This window comes from Plasmodium inui (genome assembly GCF_000524495.1).
Source record: "Plasmodium inui San Antonio 1 unplaced genomic scaffold supercont1.16, whole genome shotgun sequence".
Taxonomy (NCBI): Eukaryota; Apicomplexa; class Aconoidasida; order Haemosporida; family Plasmodiidae; genus Plasmodium; species Plasmodium inui.
In genome coordinates, this window is record NW_008481850.1 from 545855 (window position 1) to 560271 (window position 14417).

General features: G+C 36.0%; 4 protein-coding genes across 4 annotated transcripts; all 4 read left to right on the forward strand.

Annotated features, from left to right (window-relative positions):
* Window positions 1–42: 42 nt before the first annotated feature.
* Window positions 43–1252, forward strand: C922_03719 (Fe-S cluster assembly ATP-binding protein; the record flags this gene model as incomplete). The annotated part of the gene is made up of 2 exons (XM_008819308.1): window positions 43–1094; window positions 1183–1252. 2 exons carry the CDS (start codon window positions 43–45, stop codon window positions 1250–1252), a joined length of 1122 nt encoding a protein of 373 aa, XP_008817530.1.
* A 1077-nt stretch (window positions 1253–2329) lies between these two features.
* On the forward strand, window positions 2330–4141 carry C922_03720 (hypothetical protein; the record flags this gene model as incomplete). The annotated part of the gene is made up of 1 exon (XM_008819309.1): window positions 2330–4141. One exon carries the CDS (start codon window positions 2330–2332, stop codon window positions 4139–4141), a length of 1812 nt encoding a protein of 603 aa, XP_008817531.1.
* A 1392-nt stretch (window positions 4142–5533) lies between these two features.
* On the forward strand, window positions 5534–6145 carry C922_03721 (hypothetical protein; the record flags this gene model as incomplete). Its single annotated transcript, XM_008819310.1, has 3 exons — window positions 5534–5643; window positions 5886–5961; window positions 6107–6145. 3 exons carry the CDS (start codon window positions 5534–5536, stop codon window positions 6143–6145), a joined length of 225 nt encoding a protein of 74 aa, XP_008817532.1.
* Window positions 6146–7402: 1257 nt separating this feature from the next.
* Window positions 7403–7684, forward strand: C922_03722 (hypothetical protein; the record flags this gene model as incomplete). The annotated part of the gene is made up of 1 exon (XM_008819311.1): window positions 7403–7684. One exon carries the CDS (start codon window positions 7403–7405, stop codon window positions 7682–7684), a length of 282 nt encoding a protein of 93 aa, XP_008817533.1.
* Between the last annotated feature and the right edge of the window lie 6733 nt (window positions 7685–14417).

The window sequence follows — 14417 nt, forward strand, 5'->3', positions numbered from 1 at the left end:
TACCCATGCGAGATCACGTGTGTGGAAGGGCGACTTCTAAAAATGAGAACGGCGAAGTGGCAAGTAATTGCATGTGCAGTGGTTACTTTCCTTGAACTGACGAAGTGCATGCGAGTTAGGCAAAAAGTAAGAAACGTTTTTTTGTTAAAGGGTGGAGAAGCAGATACAGTGAAACCCCTTTTTCTGTTGAATAAAATAAAAATTAAAAAGTTGCAAAAAAGAAATAATGTGGCTCTACATATGGACAACTCCAACGAGGACACTAGTAGATTGTCTTTGCTCAAAAACTTAGATGACGAATCAAAAGTTATTACGCAGTCTCCAGAATGGAATGAAAAAATGCCCTTAATAGAAATAACCAATTTGCATGCAATGGAAGTAGAAGGGGGAAAAGAAATACTAAAGGGAATAAATCTTACCATTTTCTTAGGCGAAAAACATACCATTATGGGGAGAAATGGCTCAGGAAAATCGACGCTAGCCAAAGTAATAGCTGGCCATCCCTATTATAAAGTTACAAGCGGTACTATGAAGTTTAAGGGACTCAATTTAAATGAATTACCTGTTAATGTGAGGTCACTGTGCGGCATATTTTTAGCCTTTCAGTACCCTGTGGAATTACCAATGGTGAAAAATAATGAATTTTTACGAGCCGCTTTGAATAGCCATCGGAGACAAAGAAACGAACCCGATATCAGTGCCACCGAATTTGACCTCTTGATGATTGAAGAAATAAAAAAAGTTGGACTCAGCTCGGAATTTTTAGATAGACCTGTTAATTACGGTTTCAGTGGGGGGGAAAAAAAAAGAAATGAAATTTTGCAAATGCTAATATTGAAGCCTTCCTTTTGTATCCTAGATGAAACGGACTCCGGTTTAGACGTAGACTCTTTCAAATTAACATCCAATGTTATTACGAATTTTTCCAATGAGAAGAATTCCTTCTTAATAGTTACTCATTATAAGAAGCTACTGGAATTGCTGAGGCCAAATTTTATCCATATCATGCACCAAGGGAAGATTATAGAAAGTGGGGACTATTCTCTCGTGGATAAAATAGAAACTAAAGGATATGCACAGTTTCTCAAGGATTCGTGAGAAATGTGATTTAATGGGGAATAGGGGGGACGCGAACCGAAAACCGTCCTTGCTCATTAATTTTTTTTTCTTTTTTTAAAAAAGATTTAGGAGGGCCTATTTTAAATGTAATATCCTGTGGTGTGATCCCAACTTGTGTGTATTCCACAATTAGGCGGGCACCACAACATTGTGCACATTTTTTGGACTAATTTGAGATATGCAAATAATTATTCGTGCGGAAATAGCTGCCTATGCGACACATCGAATGGACTAAACGTCATTTGATCCAAGCGGTGATAATTCCCCTTTTTTTTCCCATTTAAATGCGCGCTTGTCGGCGCTTTGCAACCCATTTGTGTCTTTATATAATAGACTATTTTTGGTGTTTTACAAAGAATTCTTTTCACCATTTTGTGGAAACGCATTGTTTCAGGCTCCTCAAATGGTTGGCATTTGCCCATCCTACTCGTTTATTTGTCCGCCCCTTTTAAACTCGCCACCAAGAGCGCTTCTAAAAGTGGGAGCTGTTCATAAAATGGATGAATGGTTTGAAAAATCGCCCGAATGGGTCATACCTAAAATGCCAATTTGGTAAAAAAAAAAAATTAGAAAAAATTAAAAAGAAATTAAAAGAGCTAGTCCATTCTGCACACACACACGAAAGCGATGAATAGTGCGTTGTCACTTCCTCCGTTCAGGAAAAAAGAAGGGAGTGCCTTCTGCGCTTTGGAAAGAAGTAGCGTGTAAATTTGCTTAAATTGTAACTACACAGTGAAGGTTGCCATATGTTTCCACATGCTCACATCATGCGTTGAAGCAAAAAGGGGTTTAACCCTTGACACAAAATTGGCTAACTTGTAGCTTGCCTCCGTTACAATTTTGTGTTCGATTTTTTTGTTGCCTGTTTTTATTTCCCTCGTTTTATTCCCTCTTTTTTTGGCCCCATTTAGCTGATCAGTCTGTTTATCTGTGCGCTATATGTAGAAAAGGGGATTCCAAAAAAAAAAAATAAAATAAAATAAATTACACTATGGATTCTAAAGTAAGGGAATACGAGGCACTTTAAGAGGTTCGCACAGAGGCATACGCGTACACATAAACGCGTACATGCCTATATCCATGCATGGCATTAAATGAGCATAAGCGCAGCATAGTCACCACGGCTCTTAACCTGGGGGGGGAAAGGAAAAATGTTCTGTGGAGGAGGGCGATGCGGAAGTAAAGAAACAAAGCTCGAAGAAACAAAAATATGTTTGTATATCATGTGAATAACAACACAATTATATTAATTCTGTTATGCACATTCCTGTATCACGTGAAGGCTGAAAATGTGAAGAATGCAAACTGCCAAGGAATAAGCCGTGTAGGACGTTTTAATTATGGGTATGCGAAAAGAAGGAGACGGCTGGACGGGGAACACTGCAAAGGTAATTTCAAGATAACGGGAGAAGATCGAACATGTGGACTAATGGACATCCGAAGAGGAAATCCATCACAATTGATAAACACCCTCTTCTTAAATAGTTGCTATAAACCCATTGGGTGTAATCCCCTTTACAAGAGGAGGAGAAACTTTTCCCTTTTTAAAAAGAAAAAAGATAAAGGTGGAGCAACAAATGTTAAGAAGAAAGAAAAGAAGGTATTCACAGAAGAAGAAATAGAGGAACTTCGTCGAAGAGCTAAGGAAAAATTACAACCCAAGAAAGGGGACGCTGATGGCATCTCTGGTGCTAGGACGAAGAAGGGGGGAAGAAGGAAAAAGAACACAGCACAAGTTAAGGGTGATAAAAAAAAGAGCGAAGAAAAATTACAAAAGTTGGATGATACGGAAGGTGCAGATCCCAAGGACGGAAATCTGACCGATTACATAAAAAGCAAAGAAGATTTTGACAAAATAGTAGACCTAACTAAAGATTTGATAAACGAAAAAGAGGTAGAATATATACACAAAATAAGCGACTGTGATGAGGAGTTATTAACATATGATAAGAGAGAAAAACATATTCAGCTGAATTTTGAAGACACCCTATTCGACGAGGGGAGCTACATGGACAATTACGTCAACAACATTAGCAAGTTTCGCTTTGACATTTACAACCTGCATAACAAGAACGAATTCGACAGAATTACCAAATATTTGAACTATCAGTACATAGAGGAAATACCCGTGGAGATGCCCACGGAATGCAGCTACAACATTGGGCTGAAAAAATATTTTTACCAAGTTGTATGCGACTTGGTTGAGAAGTACCGGGATAAGTTCCAGAATGAGCCGTACGTGGGTGGGGAGGAGCCGTCATGGGGACAGCATGCGGTAGGAGATCAGTCAGGGGGGAGCCAACCAAACGAACAGGAAATTCCCAGCTCTCGTTTGTCCATGCAGAAGGGCAAACTAAACCAGGACGGTGAGGATACAGGGGGGGCAGAAGACAACCAAACCTTGAACAATTTCCTGAAGGAAAACAAAAAGGAAACAAGCAAAACAACAACCATGGATAGGATAGAAAACATGGCCAACGTAATCCAGCCAACTCATGAAGACATTATGAACAAATATATGTCTCACGATTTGTATAATTTGCTATGCGACATTAAGGAGGAATATGAGTACATGTTTGAAAATGGAGGCTTGGAGAAATTCTCCTTTGATCAAAGCAGAAAAACACATAAGGAGAAGTTAATATTTTCCGGGAAAAAAAAAAGAGCGGTAGCTATGGTTTTTCTCCAAAGGGGAAACAACAATTTGATAATAAATAACAGGGATGGATATCAGTACCTGCAATACCAAATTTTTAACATAAATAAAATATTCAGCCCCCTACTGCATCTGTGCATGCACAGACATTTCAACGTCGTGGCAAAGGTCGTTGGAGGGGGGTTGTCTGGGCAGAGTGTGGCCATATTCCACGCCCTCGTAAAATACATCGTGTACAACTTGTCGCTAAAAATAAAGCCTTATTTCCGCTCCTTCAAGTTTATGACCGTGGACAGTAGAAAGGTGGAGAGGAAGAAGTACGGATTGAAGAAGGCAAGGAAGAGGAAGCAGTACAGTAAGCGTTAAGCGTAGTGGTGTTAAGCATAGTGGCGTTAAGCATGTTGGCGTTAAGCATGTTGGCGTTAAGCATGTTGGCGTTAAGCATGTTGGCGTTAAGCATGTTGGCGTGTTGCGAGGGGGATAGAAGTTTGTTCAGAGGGGGATAAAACTGTGTTGAGAGGGGTGCAAAATGTGGTCTCCCCCCATATTTGGAGCAATCATTCTCTTGTCCTGATCTTGGATGCACTCACAGGGGGGTGAACAGGTGTATATCTACATATATACTTCTCCACGCGACTGGTATGCGACCTACCTGTGTCAACTCTTACCCTTGTGAGCAAGCATGATGGTGAGCCCACTTCAGCTGAGCCACCCCCCAAATGGCTGTCGCAAGGGGGGGGTTAGCTCTCCCCCTGCGCGGCGTGGCGTGCCAGGCGCGCGCATACATAGGTAAGTAAGCGAGCATACATAAGTAACCAAGCAAGCGCGCACTTATGTAAGCAAGTCAACATGCAGGTATGTTTATACATTCTTTTTTTTTTTTTTTCCCTACTTGGCCTCTACATCGTGACGCCCTTACCTCATGTATACGTGTAAACTTTTTTTTTTTTTTAAGTGCATATAATGTGGAGCTCGTTTGGTTTGCGAGGTTTCCCAAAAAACAATTTCGTAAACGCAAAGTGGTGCAATAACTTTAGGAGGTACACTGCAAAAGAAGAAAAAAAAAAAAAAAAAGAAAAAGCCGAAAACTTTCTATGCAGAAGAAGGCCACAAATCCGTTTTGACTAAAGTTATGGGGAAATTTTCCCATTTCGATGGAGCGCGTGGTTTCTTCTTATGAGAGGTGGTCCCCTAACTCGTGCCATTTGCAGAGGGGCAGGCACATGTGCAACTTCCACGCCCAGGCACGAGGTTTGTTAAATGCCTCCGTGCAGAAGACATTCACCCCTGCAATGAAACAAGTTGTTGCAAGTAGGTTTGTATACCTTCTTTAGTTTCCCTCCCGTTTTCGCAAAAAATGGGCTGGAAATGTGCTGCAGGTGCGCTACAATCGTGCTACACAAGTGTGTCACAAGAGTGTTAAGAATTTTTTATTTTATTTTCTTTTTTCAGATTACCAAATTTTCGTAAAAAAAAAAAAAAAATCCAAAGAGATTGTACATTTTATCCTTACACGTACATGTACATACATTTCTACCTTCATACGTCGAAACGTAAAAATTAAGGAAAATTGTTTGACGCGACGCACAATTAATTGCCGTGAGAGGTTCAGTGAGTCCCCATAATCGTTTCAACGAGATCGACAGAAGTGAGCACTTACGGACATATCTAAACAAAGCAGCAATTCTCCAAAAAAAAATAAGAAGAAGCAAATAAAATCTGTTTTATAAACCCATTCCTCGAAAAAAAAGGAACAAAATGGAGTTCCTAAAAAATATGTTTCAACAACTGCTGAAGAAGAAGGACCAACTTATGGAGTGTTCAAAATTATCCGTATTGTTAAGCGACCCCTTCACGTTCTTTTTTATGTATGTCAGTAAAAAGGATGCCCTGATTTGTGCATTGACCCATATGAATAATGGAAAATGTGCAGTGCACACGGGAGCTCCACATGCATGTGCATCCATTCGTGACGTCAACCCTTCTCACATGCAACTAACACAGTATCGTGTGTGTAATGCGTCCACATAAAAGTGCGTGGAATCCACTTTTCCTCAGTTAACTGCCACCTTAACCGTCTGTCTTTCCCACCCCCTTCTCGCTTCCGCAGGTGCATATTTATGTTCTTCCTCACGAGCATAATGACATACCTGTACTGCTTCTGCAAGGGCTATGAAACGAGAAAGGTAACTGTAGCTGTGCATATAGAGCTCGCACATAAAAGCAGCTAATGAAGTAAAAAATCGCCAATCGGCATTACCCCCAAGGGGAGTTCCAACTAGTAGGAGTAAAAGAACAATATATTATTATTTTTTTTTTTTTTTTACGCAGAGTACCAGGATACACAAAATGTCTAAAAAGGTCAAATAAATTCGACCCGGACGTTACCGAAAGAATTTTATGTTGTAGGAAGTGTAAGAGAGCGCAAAGTCAGGTGTGACAGAGGTAGTGCCTATACATGTACATACACGCACAGATTAGGAGAAAAAAATTGACAAGATTGGAGGTTGAACGAAATATGCACACACAGGGAAAACTAAAGATGTCTCCTATAAGGAGGAGAAAATATATCTATAACACAGTACATTTAAGAGGTACACATAAAAAGGAGATGAAAGAACAAATTCATATGAAACCAATATTTTAACAGCTTTGTTCATTGCCATAAGAAACCTGTCTCTGATTTTTTAAAATGTGTAATCTCAATCTTTTTTGTCCACTGCCATTTTTACATCCTTACATGTTCATATACATGTATACAAAATAAACGAAAACTGTTTGTCGAGATAATAGAAAAAATACAAATATAGGAATTTATTTGTAAGGAAATAAATGATCATTCTCAATTTCAAAAGATTTGATTTGCCACAACATCCTGTGAAATCAGACATTTATAACTGATATGGATTACATTAAGCTAAGAACTACAATACAGATCCTTGAAGCAGGAAACGAAAAAAATTTCATGGGGGAAGTTATTTTAATTGATATAGAAATGTTTTTTCCTCTGAGGCCACATAAGTGTACACATAGTAGTTGGTCTGTTTTTGCACATATTAAGAGTACTAATGATCAGTTCAAATTTATGTAGAGGTTTCTGGAGGATGATTTATTACACGCACAGGAGTACAAGTCATTTCTGCACCGAAGCAGACGAAGTAACAGGTTCATTTCTGCAAATATGCAACAAATATATATAGATAACTTTTATTGCCACAGATGATTAATTAAGAGGAGAGATATCTAGGAAAAGAATTGAAACCGTTCCTGAAATTACCTCTATAATACTGTAACGATGCGTATCTGAAGGTGCAACTCAGCAACTAAATATTTATATAGTATCAATTTGAGCACACCATACGTATGAACATAAATATTTACATCATAAGTAATACGGGGAGAATCTTTATATAGTTAAATGCTACATTCAGATGGTAATGGACAGGGAGAGTTACAATCGGATTGATGAACGCCATATGAGTGATATCTATTCTGTCTTGTGATAATACAAGACACTAGCCATGTTCAAGTAAGCAGTGAATTTAGAAGGATTGCCGCGTAAGAAATACGAATGGATAAGATTTCAGAATTTCATTTTTGTGATTGGTTAGTATAAATCCTAACAAAATGAGTTCAGTATTTTATAGGAATCATAGGTTGGACTCTTACAAGTACGATCGGACACCATCTCATCTTTCATGTTACGCAAAACAAAGCATGAATAATGGTTTCAGAAATATCTGGGGAATCACCAAAGAACTATGTACCAAAAATGGGAAAATGCGAAAAGTGTGCATAGCTGAATTCGTTCAAAGATGTATTTGGAGGTTCAAAGAATTTTATGTTAACGAAAATGAATTCGCATCCTATACTATCAGCACTCTTTTTCAATGCAAGTTATACATATAAAGAGAGAGCTGATAAAATCACCAACACACAGAAGCATCTGGGACAGTCTAGGTTACTCTGCGTAACTGAATCGTTCAAGCACTTGCAGTAGAGCGGGGAGGAAACGAATAAAGGAAGAATACACGCACAGGTTTCATGTAGGTTTATGCAGGTATATGATGGCGTATGATGCACGTAATACATTCTGTTCAGGAATAATTAACGATTTGCGCCATTCCTCGGAAATTGAAAGTCGAAGATGTAAGTTGCATAAAATAGGAAGTTACTCACGACATCTGCTCTTGGTGATGAATTCTTGATGTATAACTAGAAATAGTTGGATTCTGGCTAAGGGCTATACAGTAAAAATAAGGGACATAAGGAGAAGGTCGATCATATTTTGCATTGGCTATTGCTTTTAGCTCTCGGAAAAATTTAATGAGTTCCCTAGGCCGTGTTTAGAGGGAAAGCAGATTTTCAAGAAAAATGTTGGAATCCTTGTGGTTTAATAAATTTATGCTATTGCGATAGAATCCGAAATCGAAGACGAAGTTCCTAAATATAGTACCCATGCATCAGCTGCTTGTGTCTCATATTTCAGGGATTTCAGCGTGTTGAACACTGCATCCTGTTTCACAGTTTATTGGTAAAAATTGCTTAAAGTTGGGACGCTGTAATGTTTAATTCAGATTCCTGAGGTGCTTGAAATATGTGCACATACATAATGCTCCTATAGTACTTCATATATGTATTAATAATCGCGAAGTAATTTGCGCTGAGAGAAGAACACTTTGGAATGAATGAAACTAATAACACGTATATGTAAATCCAGTGTATTAAGAGGTATGTTGAAAGAATAACGCCTAGAAGCGTTGTTTACATCATATCTGCGCGTATTATTGTGTCCTTTACATCTGACCGAGTTGAAACCTTCTGTTTCCTAAATGAGTGTAACAGTCTCTTCTAGAAAGGGGAATATTATATGTATAATAGGATAGTGGCCACAGGCGATGACTTTCTGAAGATTTATTATTACCAATTAAAGCTCTCCATCTTTTCTCTTTAAGGATGTGCAAAACGTTTTTGTGAGTTGTGCACAAGGACACCGTTCATAGTTCTACACTTCGAAAGGTACTTCGTGAATGTTAAATCCGGAGTTGCCATCACTATTCTGATTTGTAATATCGTGCGATTTATCGTAATTAGTTTTGTCCAAATCAGAATTCTATTACATATTATCGTAAAAGGCCAAACCATAAGATGGAAAATCACTACTATATAGCATTGCCATAATATGATAAAAATTCATTCCTTAAAAAATTTTGGAAGCGCATGAAATCTGTTTCGTGTCGTGTATTTCCTGAATCATCATATTTGAATACATTACACTAACAAGAATGGTGGTTAGTAGTAAATGATGGATTGATCCGATTTCCAGGAAGTCGATGCGTGGTTCATTCATGAGGTCGCTATTTACATGTCGTATAATCAGAGTCCAGCACGTTCGTTAAGTTCTGTGTTCAAGCAGCTCCTGTATGTGCTTCCTCCTTGGGGCACCTGCAGCCTTCAGGAGGGTTGTGGCCTAGATGGGAGAATATTCAGCAGCTTTTATATATATGTAGCATCTGCTCTCCTGGACATAGGAAGGAAACTCTAGAGAATGTATTTAATGTTGTGAGCCACTATACTTCTCAGGTTTCGTGATATAAAATTTCCATTAGAATGGACATGTGAAATATGGTAAGCGCTCGAAGTTCTTATTAATATTGTCTATATGTTAATTCATGAGTATTTTCTCAAGTGCGTACACAGAGGACTAGTGGGCGGACTGTTCAAAATAGAAATAACTTTTATTTGTTTTATTTGTTGCACTGCTTCCATTTAGGGTTAATAGACAACGCCGATAAGAAAAAAAGGAGGGTATAGGAAATTTTTTTTCATTTTTTGTTTTTAATAATATTCTTGTCATATTCCCATCGTTCGTGTACTATAGTTCTTTCTTCTTTTTTTTTTCTAACGTCTTCTTCATTTTTAGTAGTTAACACGGGTGACATAGCAATAGGAGAAATACATAGGTATGGAAAAAACTCTTATTCAATAAATATTGCTTTCGCATAGGAATTCACATAATATGAATGAAATTTTGTAAAAATAATTTTAAAAAATATGTATCATGAATAGTTCTACATGTGCAAACGACATTTGTAATTGGTTCGTGGAGACGAGAAACTACCAACATACCAAGCATATATGTGTTTAGGCAATATACGTTGTTTTATAAATAGTTGTGCACAATTCATTTTGGGGGGTACCGAAGATTATAGTATTTTTTTTTTCCTTGTTTCTATAAATTAGAACAGAATTTTTATTTAATTTGAGAATGTGCACTTATGGTAATACGTTGTGAAGTCGTAGTTCCGGATTGAAAAAGAATATATTCGTATATTTCCTTTTCGAAGAGTGCGCATAATTAGCACGGGTGTAGTGTACTTCCTCTGGGACGTGGTATCTAAATTTACACAATTGTTCAGAATGAACAATGTATTCTGAAAATTCCTATTGTTATTTTATATTTTCTGAAACTTGTTCCTAATTTCACCTAAGTGGAAGGAGTAGTAATATATTGATGTACAGCAATGTTCTTTACATTGTGGCACACTAATCCTTCTATCTTGAAGTCTTCACATAAGAGGGTGCAGGGACATCGGCAGTGTCCACATAATAATGCTCCTGAGGGGGTCGATCAGTTTTATATACATCACAATGCCTCAAATAAGTGTGAGCAGGACATACTAGTAGTTGAACTAGATACATACGTGTGACGCAATTACAGTTTTTCTACAAGAGTCATTCTTGCAGATCAATTCGCATCAGTCAATAGTGCTCTTGAGATATGAGAATCCAAAACCTAAACGTGAATCCTCCTGCTTATTCTAGAAAAAAATTGTTATAACAGTTTTTACATGATTGGGATCCTTATTAATCTCAAGAAATTCCCACCCCTTATCATATGTGCACTATGTGTATTGTGGACACTGAAGTTTTCTTATCTTCTTGTCTTCTACCCTTATGTCATATATATACAATAAGTCTGCGACAATTCTCTTGCAACGTTTCTTTGTAGTCTCAGTATTACTGATATGTCATAAATCCCACACATTACTGATTTGACCACTATGGATTATATTTCTATTAAACTTTTCGAATTTTATGTTAAAAGGGAAATATCGTGAAGGGACATTCTCCAGGGTGAAAGGAAAAATCAGTCATTACAGTACATAAGTGCTCATTTTAAGTAAAAAACATTTACATCCAATTCACATGATTTTCCTGTGATTCACATAAGAATATATTTGAAGCACATCTTAATAAAATAGGAAAGTTTACACCTTCTGCTGTATTTAGAACAGCCACCTTGTCCTACCTTATTAAAATGATATGATACAACAAGGGACTATTCTGTACACGCATCTTCCTGTATAATACACTCAGATAGTTCTCCGCATAGTATACATATCCTGCACACCCATTTTAGAAAGCGAATAAAAATTAACATCTTTCGATACTGAACCTAGTATAGATGACACTTATAATACGTCCAACACTGTAAAAAAAAAAAGAAACACTTAAAATTCATAAATACAGTCTTTGAATTAGAACAATATAGGACATTGTGTATAGAATAATAGTACGCTCAATGATAAAAATTTTCCAAATTCCAACGGACCAATAAGAAGCATATCACTTCGCTTTTTACAACATGAAATGCTTAATTTTATTCTGTGGTCTAGAAAATTGCCGTACAATGCATATTAAAATACATACTTAAAGTATCCACCCTTTGTTTTGTAATTCTACATATAAGTAATATTTTTCCCCCGAAAAATCATATACACCCCAGTTTCTAACTTTCTTGAGATCATATCGAACTCAAAAATGTTCATGACCGTCTAGTTTTCCTCAGAATACTTTCCTTCTTTGAAAAGTCAATATTATACATAACTCTGTGAACGGAATACTTTTCTAAATGCTTCCCACAATATTACCACAACCTGGAAAAAAAACAGTAAATAGCATTGCTTTTATATGGTCCTAATAATGCCACACAATGAGGAATGAATAGCATTTCCTATAAAACAACTTTTATCTACCGCGAAAAATCATTCTTCATGTAATTTTCAATTACTTCTAAATCCATCACAATGTAAATTTAGGTGACCACTTCAGCCCATTTTTTCCTCATTACGTAAAAAGTGAAAATGTTCCTATTCTGTTCATTCTTCCAACTGTGTCTGTAATTGAATATTAAATATTCCGACGTTATTTTTACTCGAAAAAATTAAATTTATAATAGGAACATATCTGCTATTCGTTTTAAGGAAAATCAGAAGAAGAAAAAATTGCCATGTTAAATAATTTATTATCTCCCAAAAAAATGTATTGTTCTTACATTTTTCCGTAATTAAATTTATATTCTTGCATACATATATTAGTACTCAAAAGTAATCTTAGAATATGAGTAATCGCACTGCCCAAAAGAAAAGAAAAATCTGTAATCAGTTTATACCAGGTTCTTTTAGTACATAAAAAAAATAACATACTTCAGTATTTATCGCATCTACCAGAATTTTCTATTTCAGATGTTTATGTTATCTTTATAGGAAATATGGTGACAGCTGTGTCTTCATTGTAAAAGAGATAACAAAAAAGAATATTTACATTTCTATGCCAATTTCTGGCAAACATTCTTAGAGTAGGAAAAAAATAAGACTCATTCAAAATATAAGGCCTTCTCTTAAGCATTATATTGTTTTTCTATCTTAAGCATCTTCACATCTGTAGGGGTCCAGCGAAATATATTTCTAGGTAATGCGAAATCGTGGAGTTAATAAGTTTTATCTGATTTTTCACATATACTGTACAACGTTTCGCACATGTGTAACGTAGGCATAGAGGGGAACCTTCTACAAGAGTCGTCCCATCGGGAATAACTGCGAAAGGATCCCTTTAGAAAATATTTTAACAAGGCTGACTTCTTTCTTCTTAGTAATTAATTCGCTTCCTTCCTACTTTTTTCCCTGAGTAGTGATACTGTCTTCACCATATCGTCTTGAGAACAGCTCTATATCATTATTCATGTGTCTCTTCATAGATGTCGGCAAATTCTATAGGTGTAAAATAAATCTGAGAATCTCGAGAACGCACTATAAAGTTGCAAAATTTCATTACTCTCCTATCCAAAGAAGACGCTTCAGATATATATTACGTAATGCGAAAATATCGCAGAAACCGTAATTACCATAAGGAAGGAGTGCAATCATAATAATAAATATTACATAAAAAATTCTTTCCGTACACATGCAACAGTATGTATGCATACAATTATAAAAATCGATATGTTTCCTAAATAGCTAAGTCGTCCATTACGTGGTAAGTGCTGTTGGTTGTGCACCAAAAAATATGACAATATATACTTAGATCCGTCACAACGGAAAACATAAAAGAAAAATACTTCAGAAGACAGTTACAATAAATCAATTAATTCAAACTTTAAATAATGTGTAGCAATATATTAGATTTCTCAGGAATCACCCTCGAGGATATTCTTCATTGTCTGTGTTTATTATTTCTTTCCTTTAGTTCATAAAGGATGATGAGGGGTGGTTATACACAATGTTTAGCATATGACTCTTAATCATACATCCATTTATTTACTATATTGTATAAAATAAAAACTTCCATATAAAGGGGGCTATCCAATGCAACTGCTACAAAGGGGACACGAATTCTACGGACGGTAATGCATACAAAATTCGGTTCAAATATTTACATAATATTATTTCACTCTTGCAACATTCTAATAGTTGATAATATATTCACGCAGCCGTACTATACTCCTAATTAACACTACACCAACTAAGCTATTCTTATGTTTCATAGATTACGATGAAAGCACTAATATAATGTCATGCATTACAACACACCATGGGAGCTTATAAATATCCCTAATAAAAAACACATCAAGGAACATATTGAGTTGTGTACATTTTATATATTATCGGGTTAATTACATCATACAATGTTGATGTAGGAGCTCTCTAAATAAATGAACTCTGTGCGAAAATATACTACCTCGCGCAAACGACGCAAATAATGCGCAAAGGATTGAAAATAAATAATTAATTACTAATACCGGAACATTACAAAATATACGTGAACTGTATTTAACATAATATATAATTTCAGTGGAGGAAAAGAAAAACTTTTAATTAAAAACACAATTCTTAATCTAGTGCCCACTGCATCAAAAAAGAGAAAAATGCACTACGCGCAGAATAAAATGTAAAAACAACAAATAATTTTTAATGAAAATCGGTGTAAAAAAATTTTTTCTTTGGAATTCATTCCATTTATATGAAGAAACTACATGAAATCCTTTGCAACTATTATTTTTCCGGGGGCAACATAATTGCTTTTCTTGTAACAATTAAAATTACAATTCATTTATAATTTCTATTCATAGTATTCACACAGAGCAGCACATTTTTACAGTATACATATCTATTCGGTTAACTTAGACACGCGAATAAATAAAATATATAATTCATTTAAATTTTTATGATAATAATTACTAATTATTCAGCTCACAAATGTGCGCCCCGTAATTAATTTCCTTTTTGCTGAAATAAGCATATTTACGAGAAAGAGGAAAAATAATTAAGTCTACACTACATAGAATAAAGTAATCAGTCTA